The 15,009-nt window shown below is 34.1% G+C and overlaps 1 protein-coding gene across 1 annotated transcript in view; it reads right to left on the bottom strand.

The window, feature by feature from the left end:
- Positions 1-293: 293 nt before the first annotated feature.
- LOC123551310 (uncharacterized) overlaps positions 294-15,009 on the bottom strand; it is a 67,645-nt gene continuing 52,929 nt past the window's right edge. The window contains exon 7 of the mRNA XM_053542101.1: positions 294-14,021. Coding sequence (XP_053398076.1) covers positions 13,072-14,021 — 950 coding nt within the window. The 3' untranslated portion in view covers positions 294-13,071. The remainder of the gene's footprint in view (positions 14,022-15,009) is intronic.

Genomic DNA, 15,009 nt, shown 5'->3' with positions numbered 1-15,009 from the left:
CACAAATTCATTTTGTGATATATCATTATTTATTTTTGGACATCATTACTTGAAATAAAGGATATCCCAAAATGATTTAGATTCCTATTATTTGATTATTATATATCCTAAAATCAATTTTACTGCATGCAACACCTTGTTTTGCTATCATGAATGTTTGAGCCATGTTATTTAATAATCCTTCAGTATGGGACTAGACTATCAGGGGAAGGATTTACTGACGGACAGAGGATATACTTTATAACTGTTTTCAACAATTTCAAATGGGAGACTAATAACAACAAACTCAGCCATCGTTTTAACAAGTTTTAATGTCAATGCATAACAAAGGCACCAAATACTTATTTCACTGGGCTCACTCAACAATATAGAATTTTTTTTTATCATCACAATGTCTAACAAGAACTTAGAACAAGAACAACAACAACAAAATACTCCTTAACAGAAAATAGTCCAGTGAAAAATACCGGTATGAGAAAGTAAGATACACTAGTGTGTACAGGCCTCAAGAACTATGAACTTTAACAGTAAAAAGGTGCTTTGGCATATAAGTCCAGACAAAACAGTGCACTAAATTCACCACATTTCTCTAGTACAAAATGAATGGCATCCAAAATTTTGATAAATGACAAAATCTGTGTAACCTTTTTGACTTAAATGCAACAACTTACAAAATATTTATAACCCAACTAGTATCAGTCTCCAATCTATGAAATACAGCAAGGGAAGAAACTGCTGAAAAAAAGTTCTTAATAAACTTAACTATAGTTACTTCCCTTAACATAAGGATGCTTAACAGTGTCTTTTACAGATTTTGTTTGTTTGTTTGTTTTGGGTTTAACGCTGTTTTTCAACAGTATTTCAGTCATGTAACGGCGGGCAGTTAACCTAACCAGTATTCCTGGATTCTGTACCAGTACAAACCTGTTCTCCGCAAGTAACTGCCAACTTCCCCACATGAATCAGAGGTGGAGGACTAATGATTTCAGACACAAGGTCGTTTATCAAATAGTCATGGAGAACATACGCCCCGCCTGAGGATCGAACTCGTGACCCCGAGATCCGGAGACCAACACTCTTACCTACTGAGCTAAGCGGGCGGGCTTTTACAGAAGATTATAGTAAAGATAATCACTGTGTCCATGAAAAAAGACAAATATTCATTAGAACAGCATTTCTTATTCCTTCTTAAAGGAATTGTCTATGAGTTTTTGCTCACTTAAATGCACTCTGAAGCCATATATCTATCAAAATTGCTAAACAAATACATGTATACATGATGAGTTACTGTTACTTTCTTTATGATGCCGTTTAGAGAGAAAAGTAAACTACGGTTAAGCAGTATAACATAAAACACTTGCTGAACAACTACAACTGTATTAAATCTCTTAACAGATAAAGGTATTCTTTGGTTGGCAAAAAGGTATTTAATTGGATTTCAACAAAGTCAGCAGAAATGACAGAAAAAAGGCGATTTAAAAAAATGATGCATACTTGCCATAAAAAATGGTGGGGAAACAATTAAATAAGACCATAATTGTTTTCATGATTTACAACAAGGTACAATGATATAGTAAAAGTTAGTTATGATCCTTTTAAAGGGGCAGGCATCCAGATAAATATCAAAATTTTCAACAACAAAAAAAAAAACAAATGGCAAACTCTAAAATATCTTATACCATAAATCAATGTTGACCAATTTGTTTTTTTATCCAACTGATTTCTTCCAGTTTATATCACAGATTTAGTGTGTTACAAACACATCAGAGAACTTTTCTAAACAGTTTCTAGGTGAATGCTTCGTAGAAATCCCTAAATAGCTTCATTTCTACATCATATTTTCAATTATTAGAAAATTGGAGTTTACAGTTTTTAAAAAAAGTTAACATAAATCTGACGCCACACACCTTTCAATACTGATTTAAAAGATAACTGAATATTTTAGACTTCAACAAATCTTTACAACTGAATATGCAGACATATCTCCAAGGTTTTGCTTTGTAAATGGAATAATTAACATACCTAGAATAATCTGCCAAGAGTTAAACATTTTCTGATTAGTAATAATTCTTTTTATACATGTATTAAATTTCATTCATAGTCCTCTCTCATCATCTGCCTACCGTATTTTACCCTATAAGAAAGCTTTTAACTTTCTAACTATAAAGCCTTGAAGCATCGTCAATATACCAGTAGCTTACAATTGAGCCGCGCCATGAGAAAACCAACATAATGCATTTGCGACCAGCATGGATCCAGACCAGCCTGGGCATCCACACAGTCTGGTCAGGATCCATACTGTTCGCTTTCAACGACTATTGCAATTACAGAAACCATAAGTGAACAGCATGGATCCTGACCACACTGCGCGGATGCGCAGGCTGGTCTGGATCCATGCTGGTCGCAAATGCACTACGTTGATTTTCTCATGGTGTGGCTCATTTATGCAACATGCTGTGCAATTTACATACATGTCAATTCCATTTGGGTTAATAAAGTTATCTCACAAATTTACAGCTGATTTTCTGAAACCAAGATTTTTCATCATATCATTAAAAGTCACAAGTTACACATAACGCTAAAGTAACTGCTTATGTATATAAATTCTAACATATCTTGGACGCATAAACTTTTGCCACCTTTTATAGCCCTGGACTTTTAGAGCCCATTGCTAGTGGGATTTAGCTACCTGTGACCTTGATCTCCGGAGGTTCAGACCTGCTTCTTGCATGTACTGTAAAAGCAGTAATTTTCGAGAGGGTTCAATTTTTGTTATATTTGCGAGGCCCTACGAAAATTAATCCTCATGTGAATATTCACCATTAGTATAATGCTAATTAAAGTAGGATACCATTTTTACAATTTCGTGAATATTAAACCTCGCAAACACAATCAAAATTGCAAAATCGCGAAATTTTGACCCAGTGAAAATATGTGCTTTTACAGTAACCTTCTTTATGTTTAGCTTTTGTGAAAAGCTTCCTTGATCTGCTTAAAAGTAATAACAGAGACAAGAAGAGTTAAGAATGGACAGACTAACATACAGAGAAGAGTGGCCACTACTGCATGCCTCACTTTAATGAAATACTGTAAAATCATTCCTATTTGTGGGGGAACAGTTTTCCCTACATTTCATTGCTCCATCAATCAATGGCATAAAATCCCAAAGAACAAGTCTCAATTCTTAAATCCTGAGAAGTGGAAATCCACGAATACATATCCTAACAAAACAGCCATATAGGCAAAAACCACGAAATTTTACATCCACGAAATTAAATGATTTTACAGTTCACTAAAGCATCATTCAAAGTACTTTCTACAAGTTTAAACAGTATAAACCACTGTTAACAGTTAGTTATCATAAACAGAATTGCTTTATGTTGTATTTAATATTATATTAAAAAAATACGAAAAAAAAAAACTTAACTAAAAAACAGACAACAAAGTTACAAAATGTACATCTATTTAACAATATTATTGTCTGGTAAAGTCACTGTACAAAAACAAAAAAAACAGTTAATTAATTCAAAAACTACGAGTATGACAATATACATAATACTGATGTACATAGTACAATATGTATTTACAAAATTCTGTTTCCAAAAATATCATTTAGCGGAAATAAAAATTTCATTGTGATAGTTCTAACCTATACACCAAAACTTATGTACATAAAATCAGTATATTTTTATCAACATTTCACTTTAATTATTTTCATCAGTCTGCTGCTTAAATTAGGGACATCATAATCAGAATTTTCATTATTTGCCAGACACAGATGTATGTGGACTTCAGCAATATGTCATGCCATCAGATCAAGCCCAAACAAACAAACTGAATTCATATTCCATGAGTTCCTGTATCCACAATGCAGCTGCTTTGACCTCTTAATGTTTCTTAACTTTCTATTTCTTGTCAAGTCTCCTTTAGTACAAGAGATAAATTCTGTTAACAACTTGTAGAAAGTGAAGCCTAAATTTCAAGATAGCTCTAAAAAAAGGGGGCATTTATTGAATATTTTGTTAGTTCTGTGTTTGTAAGAAATATCTATAGACTTTACAACAAATTTTGAATGAACATCATGACCTATGCTTTTTCATAGTTACTTACGTATTTTGGTAGTTCTGAGTTTGTAAAAAATATAGATTATACAATAAATTCAAAATGAACACCATGCCCTATGCTTTTTCTTGGTTATTTTTAATTCAGTCATCGAAGTCATCAAAATGAGCGAAATTTCAGAAAAGTCTATCTGTCTGAAGGAAATTGTCAATTAATTTTGCAGATCAGTTTTGAATTTATGAAGGATTTTGAGAGAACATTTACAGCCGATGAGGTCATCAACCAGTAGATATTGAACCAGTCAGAGATACTAAATGAACCATGACAGGTCTCCCCCCACTATCCCCCATCCCCTGGTTAAATTGTGACGTCCCTAATTTAGATTGTAAATACAAAAACAATGACAGGAGAATAAACAAGTTACCACATCAAAACAGAGCTTCTGAATTACAAGATTTGCTAAAAACTAAATGAGCCGCACCATGAGAAAACCAACCTAGTGGCTTTGCGACCAGCATGGATCCAGACCAGCCTGTGCATCCGCGCAGTCTGGTTAGGATCCATGCTGTTCGCTTTCAAAGCCTATTACAATTAGAGGAACTGTTAGCGAACAGAATGGATCCTGATCAGACTGCGCGGATGCGCAGGCTGGTCTGGATCCATGCTGGTAGCAAAGCCACTATGTTGGTTTTCTCATGGCAAGGCTCAAAAAGAAGCATAATGAACTGGAATAAAACTGCTTCATTTCATTGCAATCAATACAAAAATGTAATTCATGAAATATATTTGTGTTGAAACTATGAATCAAATGGTGAATCTCATTTTACTGAAATGAAGCTAGCGTTGTTATGTCTCAGGATTTATTCGGGGAGGGTTTTCCTACTTGAAGTGATTTAAAAAAGCAACAAATTTTGAACAACGTTACAAACAAATTCTGCGTGTAAATCTCAAGTGCAACACTTACTATATTAAAAGACAAGATTTTTTTCAAAAGTCACATTTTACCACTAAAAGTTAAAGATAAAGTTTACATATGACATACAAGGTAATAAAGATATGGTAAGTTTGATTCTACACCTAAGACTCCCCTCCCCTCGAAAAATGACAATATCAATACTAATAAAAGGAATTCTAAGTCGACCGCCAAAATCTGAGGATCAGTTCATATAAATCTTATATTACACAACAAAAATACTCTGTACAAAAGGCGTTAACACACAAAACATTAAAAAAAAATGTTCTGTGTGTGAAACTTAAACAATTAGCACTTTACAATTATATACATGTATGTTTATATCACTCTTACAATGAGGTATATGTTATCTCTAAAACTTTACAATAACAAGCGCTGTTGAAAAGACAGCGTGCTCCGCTATTAAAAATGTTTGCCAATACAGTAGAAATAGAAAAAGTGACAGAATACAGCAGATGTACTATTGAGTGGCTGGTAGATGGTGTAATGAGGGGATTCTTGGAAAAAAAGTCGTTCAACCAATTTCATTAAATATACGTCCATCACAGTCACTGAGAATATTAAATTCTTTTCCTTATTTGAGCTGCGCAGTCTGGTCAGGATCCATGCTGTTCGCTTTCAAAGCCTATTGCAATTAGAGAAACTGTTAGCAAACATCAAGGATCCTGACCAGACTGTGCGGATGCGCAGGCTGGTCTGGATCCATGCTGGTCGCAATGCACTATGTTGGTTTTCTCATGGCGCGGCTCATTTCATTTAAAAAGGCTGCAATCATAGTAAGATTCACATAAAAAGTTGAAAAGAAGATAGAATACATGTATTAACATTTTATCACATAGTAATCTAGATTTATTTCTAATGTGCATGAAATATTTACTGAAACAAGAGAGCCATTACGACACTAGATCGCTCACCTGAGTTTCACAGCTTGCTTGAACAGTTTTGGTATAGGGTCATGCACGGTAAATACCTATATGATTATTATAGAATAGAACCAGTGATTTCTGGTTAGTTCTCACTGAATAAATATGAAAGGTAATGTGTGTCTGTGTCCGAGTGTGTAGGGAAGAGCAGGTTGTTGACGACACAGGATATCAAGGGATAATATCAAGAAATAGTAGGCGAGGGGGTAATGTGGGATGGGTAATGTGGGCCGATGACAAAACGAGAATATCAAGAAAACTAGCCCTGCCCTGTGACGGCCATGTTTTTAAAGAAACAAAACGATCAGAAGAAATCTGATTGAGGAACATTTCTGTGAAAATATTTCAAAATTGGTCAAGTGGTTTCTGAGGATAAGATTTGTTTTGGGGTTTTTTTTTTTTGACATGGCAACCAGAATTCTGAATGGATGACTTAAGATATGAAGAAATCTGAAAGGGGAAAATGCAAGGAACATTCCTGTGAAATTTGGTGAATTTGATTTAGGATGAAATCTGTACGGATAGAAGGCAGACATCTGACAATCCAAAAAATCTCACCATGAGTACTTTGTGCAAAGGTCAGCTATTAAAAGTGTAACGTGGTATAAAACTTAAAGACTTATTGCCAACAAATTAAAGACTAGAAAACATGAAAAAAAATTGTGAACTTCCATGCAACCTATGTACAGTAAGGTGTTATCTAGAAGTATCTAGAAAGTTGCAGACATAAACATTTAACATTCTGAAAAATTAAACTTGTAATAAAACATGTACATTTATTACTGTTTTCTATGCAGTGGATGAAGGTTTACAACCATTTAAATTTCAACTTTTTTCACAAGTGATACATGTGTTAGGTCTTTATGCAAATTAAATCAAGACTTTAAGACTATTTTGTCTAACTAAAAACTTGAGACTATTTTGTTAATAACACACAATTCTGTTTACAATTTGCTGCAGATATTCAAGAATGCCATTCCTTAATTGGGCTTGCGCAGAACAGTTAAGCCTTATTTATTATATTTCTGTGAATATTATGTCTGCCAAGCCCATTTATTACAATCATACCTTGAGGAGAACATTTGGACAAAAATATTTGTCTGCTGAAAATATAGGGATACTTTATAAAGCACTACTCTCACTCCCTAACCAATTTCACACAACACAAACATGGCATAAACATGTTTCCATGATGTAAACAACAATACACGTCAATATTTTTCTTTTGATCTATAGAGCTGAAGGAATCATTATAAGGCATTTCTATTCATATTTCTACGTCAGTCTCTTTAAATGGTGTAAATAATAATTTCAAAGTTTAATTACTTGCAAACAGTTTTGTCTTAGAACAATTTCCTCATCATCCTTTCATTACCCTGCTAAATTTCTAAAATGGACTGGTCCATCATTCATTTTGGGCAATTCCATTTATTTTTCAAAGGGTGTTTATTGAAAATTTACTGAGTGGATAGGATGTGCAGGCTGATCTTGGTCTGCACTGGTTGCAAAGGCAGAATCACTCACCACCAGCAGGCTTAAGGTTAAATGTGGAAAGTTTCCGACACAAATCAGCGATGGCGGTCAAGTGACCATAGATGTTCTATAGAATGCTATTACTAAAAGCACATGTCTCCCCATACCGCTTTCTTTACACTGAAAGGTAAATTAATATGCAATATCCAGCTATACCACAAAGACATTTTACACACAAGTTAGTTTATTTTTTGGAAAATAGGAAGGGAAATTGCCAAAATTATTTATAACAAAATAGCCAAAAAGACCCACCCATATGTTTTTTCTCCGTTTTGTTTTGTCACGCCAACACAATTTATGTTATATGAGTTGTCTTCCAACAAAAATACAGTTTCTAACTTTAATTCAATATATTCATACATCCAGTAATACATAGTTGTGTTGAATTAATTTTAATTTCTACCACCAGATAATTGAATTGAATGCTCCGTTTTTAAAATTTTGTTTGCAGATTTTGAAAGATATTCTTAAAATCCCTCTTTTTTTTGCTGCTGTCAAATTCTGCACGTGATCTTGCAGAAAGCGTCTACCTTCATACTATTACACCAGTGTTATTCATAAAAGATAAACATGAATTTTTTTCTACACAAAATGCATAGTATATGTAAATATTTTGGTAGACTAAAAAAGTTGGTAATCATTTCAAACTGTAAATTTGCAAATACTTGCTTATAAAGTAGTCATAAAGCACTGTGAATTTGTTAATACTCCGAATATACTTTAAAAAAAAAGAGTCATTTAGCATGCTGAACCTGCAAAAATTTTGAACTACGCTTATAAAAGTACATACATTAAGTATGGTGAATTTGCAAATATTTTGAAATATGTTTATAAAAGTACTAACCTTTAGCATGGTGAATTTGCAAATGTTTTGAAATACCCTTATAAAAGTACTAACCTTTAGCGCTGTGAATTTAATCTCTGGAATACACTTAAGACACTAATCATTTAGCATGGTGAATTTGCAAACATTTTGCAATATGCTTATAAAAGTACTAACCTTTAGTATGGTGAATTTGCAAATATTTTGAAATATGCTTATAAAAGTACTAACCTTTAGCATGGTGAATTTGCAAATATTGGGAATCGGCTTATTAAGTACTAGTCAGTTAGAACTGTGGATTTGTAAATATTGGGAATGCACTAAGACATTTAGTGCTGTGAATTTAATCTTTGGAATATGCTTAAAAATGTGATAGAAAAACTCATTGTTCAGGAAATACTGTAAAATTACGATTTGCACAATTAGTTCATTTTCAGTTCTCACTTCTCCAGCAGTGAAGGTAATAATATGGGGATAGTTGAGAAGCTTCATAGATCAATACATTGCACTGAATGATCTAGCACTTTTTTGTGTTGCTAATAATAAAGGATGATATAGAATGATAGCACTTCAGAATGTACTGTGTTAAATCGAATGATCTGGGCCTAGCCCTCAAAGGTGCAGCTTTCTTTGTGGAAAACAAACTGCTGTTCAGTTTTGTACTCTGTTGACAAATTGTTAGTTATTTTGTTACTGAAAGACAGGGAGTGTATTATTTCCTAAATCAGTAAATACTCAGAGACAATTAACATGCTAAGTTTCACTTGTCTTATGATTCCTAGGACCTTGTTTGTAAAGAGCAGTATTTTGCTAAACTGAAATTTAGTTAAAAATAAGACCTTAAACCTCTTCCGCACATGCATGCACACACACGCATGTACACACACACACACACCATACAAACTACCACAATCCAAACCGTAATTTCAAGATCTTTCATCTACTTGCATGAAAAAGGATAAAGAATATTATTTTCATTTCAAATGTCAAGAATATTAACATCTAAACTAACAGTTCTTTCAACAGTAACACTTATAAGCAAAGAAATTTAGAGTAAAAAAACATACAGAAATGTTTAGTGATGAAAAAATGATTGCAACATGAATACCTAATGTTATTTGGCAAAACAATTTTACCGGTATATTATATTGTATGTACATGTATAACTATATATTTACATTCTTATATATATCACTTACAACTGTTTATTGAAAGACAATTTGCAGAGAAACATTTATAAAACTAATTATATATCTTATGTACAGAAAAAATGGCGAAATATACAGCAAATAAAATGCACAGTTACAAAATTAAAACAACATTAAACCTCTTGAAAATAATCTCTCGCGACCATATACTAAAATAACAAGCTGGATTTCGATGAACTAAAAAAACAATGACAAATATACTGTCATGCCATTTACAAGCGTTGTTCCACCTCTGATTTTAAGCAGTCAAAAAGGAAAGCCATTTTACAAAGAAAAGTTCTTAAGCATTTTTGTCTAAAGTAAAAAAAAAAACGCCAAGAAACTATTACAAACACGAAACAACTACCTTAAAGCTACTAATTTACAGTTGGGTAGAAAAATTACAATAACATTTCAGAATGTATATCTGACACAGAGAAATGACAAAACAAGCAAAAACTAGTACTATTTACTGGGAAATCATTAACGTGTGTCAGCAACCATACCCTGCTAAATTTCTTTAATGAACTTGTCCATCTTTAAACTTGGACAGTACTATTAACTGTTAAAAGGGGTGCTTACCAAAAAAGATACTGACTGAATGGCGAACAGTGCAGATCTTGATCAGACTGCATGGATGTGCAGGCTGATCATGTACACTGGCCGCAAAGGCAGAATCAATTGTGTCCAGCATGACAAGGGTTAAATTCAAAAAGAGAACCTAAAATTAACATTTATTAATCATGCTTTTTTGTCTTGATGAAACTGCCAATCTGGTTGAAAACTCAAAATCTAATGCCAAGAAATTTAAGTGATTTCAAAACAAAATCAGAATGTTGGCTTTGTTAATTATTTCAGAAGCATTAACCCTTACCCTGCTAAATTTCTAAAATGGACTGGTCCATCATTCAATTTGGGCAGCATCACTTATTATTCAAAGGGATGTTCAATGAAAATTTACTTACTTAATAGCTAACAGTACAGACCATGATCAGCCTGCACATCCTTGGTCTGCACTGGTGGCAAAAGCAAAACCACTTTGTGCCAGAAGGTTAAGAGACGGCACTTAAAAGAAACATTTCTTTTCATAAGTTCTTTACCCAGATGCTTCACCAAAATAATTACAATGCCAATAGGTTTCAGGCCTGTGATTAACCCAAAGATCAGAAGCTGGAAAATCTACCTTTTTAAAGCATGAACGTCCTTTTCTAATAGAATACTGGCAACTAAATGAGACAGATAAAAGCTAAATGTTAGAGCCGAAAATTTATTTAAGGTTAAGTATAGGATATAAAGTTTACAAGTGAAGTTTATAGTGAAATCTTCAGCATAAAGAAACTGAAATGGCAGGGGTATAGCGTCCTAACCAAGTTTCATAATGCTCATAGTTTCTATCTGATTTAGTTGTTTTTGCTATATTTTAGATGAAGCTTAAAAACTGGCCAGCCTTTTAATTAACACTCTTCATTTTGAAGTGGCTGATATGTATATGTTGTACACTCTAAAGTTATAAGTACCGGTACTTGACAAATTTGAAAATGTCTGGCGCATTACTGGTTAGAGAAGTTGGGTAAAACAATTCTAGGAAAGGACTTTCTTAAGTAACAATAATGTAAGCAAAATTAAAAATATTAACAACGGTTTTTGGGCACCTCATTTGTTCTTCAGTAAAGACATGTATGAGAAAACAATGAAGAAGAAAAAGAGATAATATCGAGACATTGCCAGAAGACAAACAAGAGCTGTCAGAGGACAGCAACGCTCGACTATTCAACAGCCTTGTCGACTGAATGAATACGAAAGTCGAAAAAGGGGCATAATTTTGTAAAAAAGCAAAATAGAGTTATGGACCTGTGCAATGTAAGTCAGTTTATCACAGTGAATAAGTGTGTGAAGTTTCAATCCATTCCCACAAGTGGTTACTGAGATACCAGCTTACATACAAAACCTTAACCAAAAATTTCTAAGTCGAAAAAGGGGCATAATTTTGTAAAAAAGCAAAATAGAGTTATGGGACCTGTGCAGTGTAAGTCAGTTTATCACAGTGAATAAGTGTGTGAAGTTTCAATCCATTCCCACAAGTGGTTACTGAGATACCAGCTTACATACAAAACCTTAACCAAAAATTTCTAAGTCGAAAAAGGGGCATAATTTTGTAAAAAAGCAGAATAGAGTTATGGGACCTGTGCAATGTAAGTCAGTTTATCACAGTGAATAAGTGTGTGAAGTTTCAATCCATTCCCACATGTGGTTGCTGAGATACCAGCTTACATACAAAACTTAACCAAATCGGGACGCGGACGCGGATGCCGACGCGGACGCCGACGCATGGGCGAGTCCAATAGCTCTACTATTCTATGAATAGTCGAGCTAAAAACTTAGCAAGGCAGAGCTTTTTTCTGGACATGTAAGAGTATGCTCCCTTGAAAACAACTGTCCAGCACTTTTCATTTTTTTGTACAAAATAATTCCATTGTAATAGTCTGAGTGAGCCTCAGCATAGCTACACCACTGAACTGATTACAACTACTTCTCAAGACAAAAATATAAATTTACAGACATTTAATGAGAACAGAAATATAACTGAATACAACAACTCAACTCCACTTCTTGGATAACAAAGAAAAAACTACTGTAATGTTATGTATACACTGAGCAGAATTCAGTTTTGAAAAAATTGATAAAATTACAATAACTGGTGCTAAATTTACTTTTCCTCAACAAAAAGGATAGTCTAATGCGGAAAAAAAACAACAACAAAAAAAAAACAATAAAACACTGAGAAATTAAGATAAAATTTGAGCTCTCAAATACGAAGTGTGCTGAAAAAATTCAAATGTCTGATAAAGATTATTTTATTCAAATACAATAAAGGAACTTTCAGTTCCTACCTTGGCACAAGACTGAAACAGGCACTAATTCTATTTTTAGCAACATGATGACTTAAAGTAAACTTCATACTGAAGAGCTGAAAAAATACAATGATGACTGTTAGTATGTTCACTATGCTGAACTTTTTTTCACCTCTAGAGCCATAATATAAGGCTTCTAATTAATTACAGACTTAGCAGTTAATGACCAATGACCATCTGAAGACCAGTATAGAGCTTAACTGCGTTATACACTTATGTCACCTAATGCAGCAAGCTTTCAAACAGAACATCAGTAAGTGGCTGGCAATTCATACATTTTGTTATATTTAAAGAAGCCATATCAGCAGCCAAAGGCATGTCAACTTTCCAGTTCTAGCGCTGTAGGAGGATCCAAAAAAGCTAGCAGGATGACATGAAAGAATCTGGACAGAAGCAAAGTTCAAAACCCCAGAGTTAAAGGGGAAGTGATTTCAAATCAGCTATTTTTCCACTTATCATAGAAATCCCTTAGGGGCCAGCTAAAAGATGAAGATTGGGCCTTAGGCTATCTTAAGCAGTTGTGATACTGCCCTAAGAAAACCCAATGTGGTCGTAGCTTTACATGAACAAAGCAATGGTCCCTGTACAAAATCCAAAGGAAGGATTTTCTATAAACATCAAGTATCTGGTTAATATGCCAATTAACAATTGTCTCTATTCAAGTCTGTTTGATCAAATCAAGTGGGGCATCTTCTTTCGAATTATTTGTATGCATACCAAATTTTTGTCTTTTCTGCAATGGAATGTAACCCCACCCATCCGGAAACCTTTCCCTATATTTTGGGACTGCTGAGACCTGCTGACTAGGACCCTGGGGCTGACCATGGCCTGGAGATGCTGACATTAGGGGTCCAGGGGTCACTGAAAATGAAGATGCTTGAGACAGAATGGAATGCTGCCCAGACACCAAACCTGGAGGTCGGCCAACATTCTGACTAAACCCTTGTTGCTGTTGCGGCATGTATGTTAAGGGAGATGAGTGTCTGGGACTGGGGAAAGTTGTGGGCGGGGATCTAGACTGTGGGTAAGACTGAGGGGAACTAGACATAGAGCTGCACTGGCTCTGTTCACCCTGATCAACAACTATACGCTTTTTCATCGGAATAGATTTTTCTTCTTTGAAGCTTGATCTTATTGTATCTTGTTGAATATTGTTCTCATTAGCTTGTACATCTGAGGAGATCTTCTTTAACGCCACAGACTTTACATTTTGTAAACTGTAGTTCTCGTTTGATGTGAAAACTCGGAGATGCAAGGGAGAATACTTTTGATCAATAGACTTGTTCTCCGTTTTGTTTTTGTGTAGCAGTAACTGTGACTCTGCTTGTAAACCAGTCAGAATAACTGTATCCTGTGCTGGAATTGTGATCTTCATAGGTGATATGTCAGACGTACAACAAAATGTATCTCCAATACAGTCAAATTCCAGATCTTTAGCTTCAAATTCCCTTTGCTCATTCACAACACTTAGTCCGCTATTATTCCTCTGTTGCACTGTTTCCCTACCACCATTTTCTGCGTAGCCATTTATTCCATTCTGTTCCATTGATCTTGCTATCTGCTGCTGTTGTTGCATATCGTTCACAGGCTGGCATGTAACCATCAGTCCTAGAATATACAGGTAAAACAAAGTTATCCTTTTCTTCACAGACATGGACAAACTGTAATACCGTTACCTGATTTACTTTGGTGGCATAAAATTTAATGGTTTTGGCCATAATTGCTATTTCATATGGGGCTTGCGTGCGTCTTTCAAGTTTTTGTAAATAAATCAAATCCAGATTTTACTTGTTTTTAACAATACGATCAAAGTAAATTTGTCTCTAAAGAATTTTTTTTTTATTTCACAGTACTATGTATATACAACTTTTTGTACATGTTCTTCCTTGCAGGTGCTTTTTTAACTTGGGTTACACCAATTTTTTTTAAGATAGTCAGTATAGAAATCTAACAGAGTAACTTGTGTATGTTTTCTCAGAAAAACAGGACTTTAAGATTATAAACATAAAACCAAGCTTGAAGACCAGTCACAAAATGCTGTCTTGGCACTATTCATTTTCAAAACTGTACTCTTAAACTGCCAATCAATATTGCCAGAACATCAATATTCATGGGATACTAATTCTTGAGGATTTCATAGTCAAGACAGTCCACAACAATATATCCAGATGAATGCTTTACATTTATTATGTTTAATTTTTACCATTTGAAAATCACAAATTCACACCCTATACAACTTGAACTATCTTTAACCCTTATTATGCTGAACAGGATTAATTCTGCCTTTGCAACCAGTGCATATCATGATCAACATGCACATCCATGCAGTCTGATCAAGATCTGCACTGTTCGCCATTCAGTCAGTATCTTTTTAGTAAACACCCCTTTTAACAGTTAATGCTACTGTCCAAACTGAAATGATAGACAAGTTCATTATAGAAAATTAGCAAGGTAAGGGTTAATTTTTACCATTTGAAAATCACAAATTCACACCCCTATACACCTATCTTTATGGAAGAAACCATGAAATTTCATGCCAGCAAAATTAAATGAATTTGCCGTACTGGAGTTTTTTGAGACTTGTCTCAAAACTAAA

This window comes from Mercenaria mercenaria, chromosome 4 (genome assembly GCF_021730395.1).
Source record: "Mercenaria mercenaria strain notata chromosome 4, MADL_Memer_1, whole genome shotgun sequence".
Taxonomy (NCBI): domain Eukaryota; kingdom Metazoa; phylum Mollusca; class Bivalvia; order Venerida; family Veneridae; genus Mercenaria; species Mercenaria mercenaria.
Note: the sequence above shows the minus strand (reverse complement) of the source record. Positions and strands in the feature narration are given on the sequence as shown.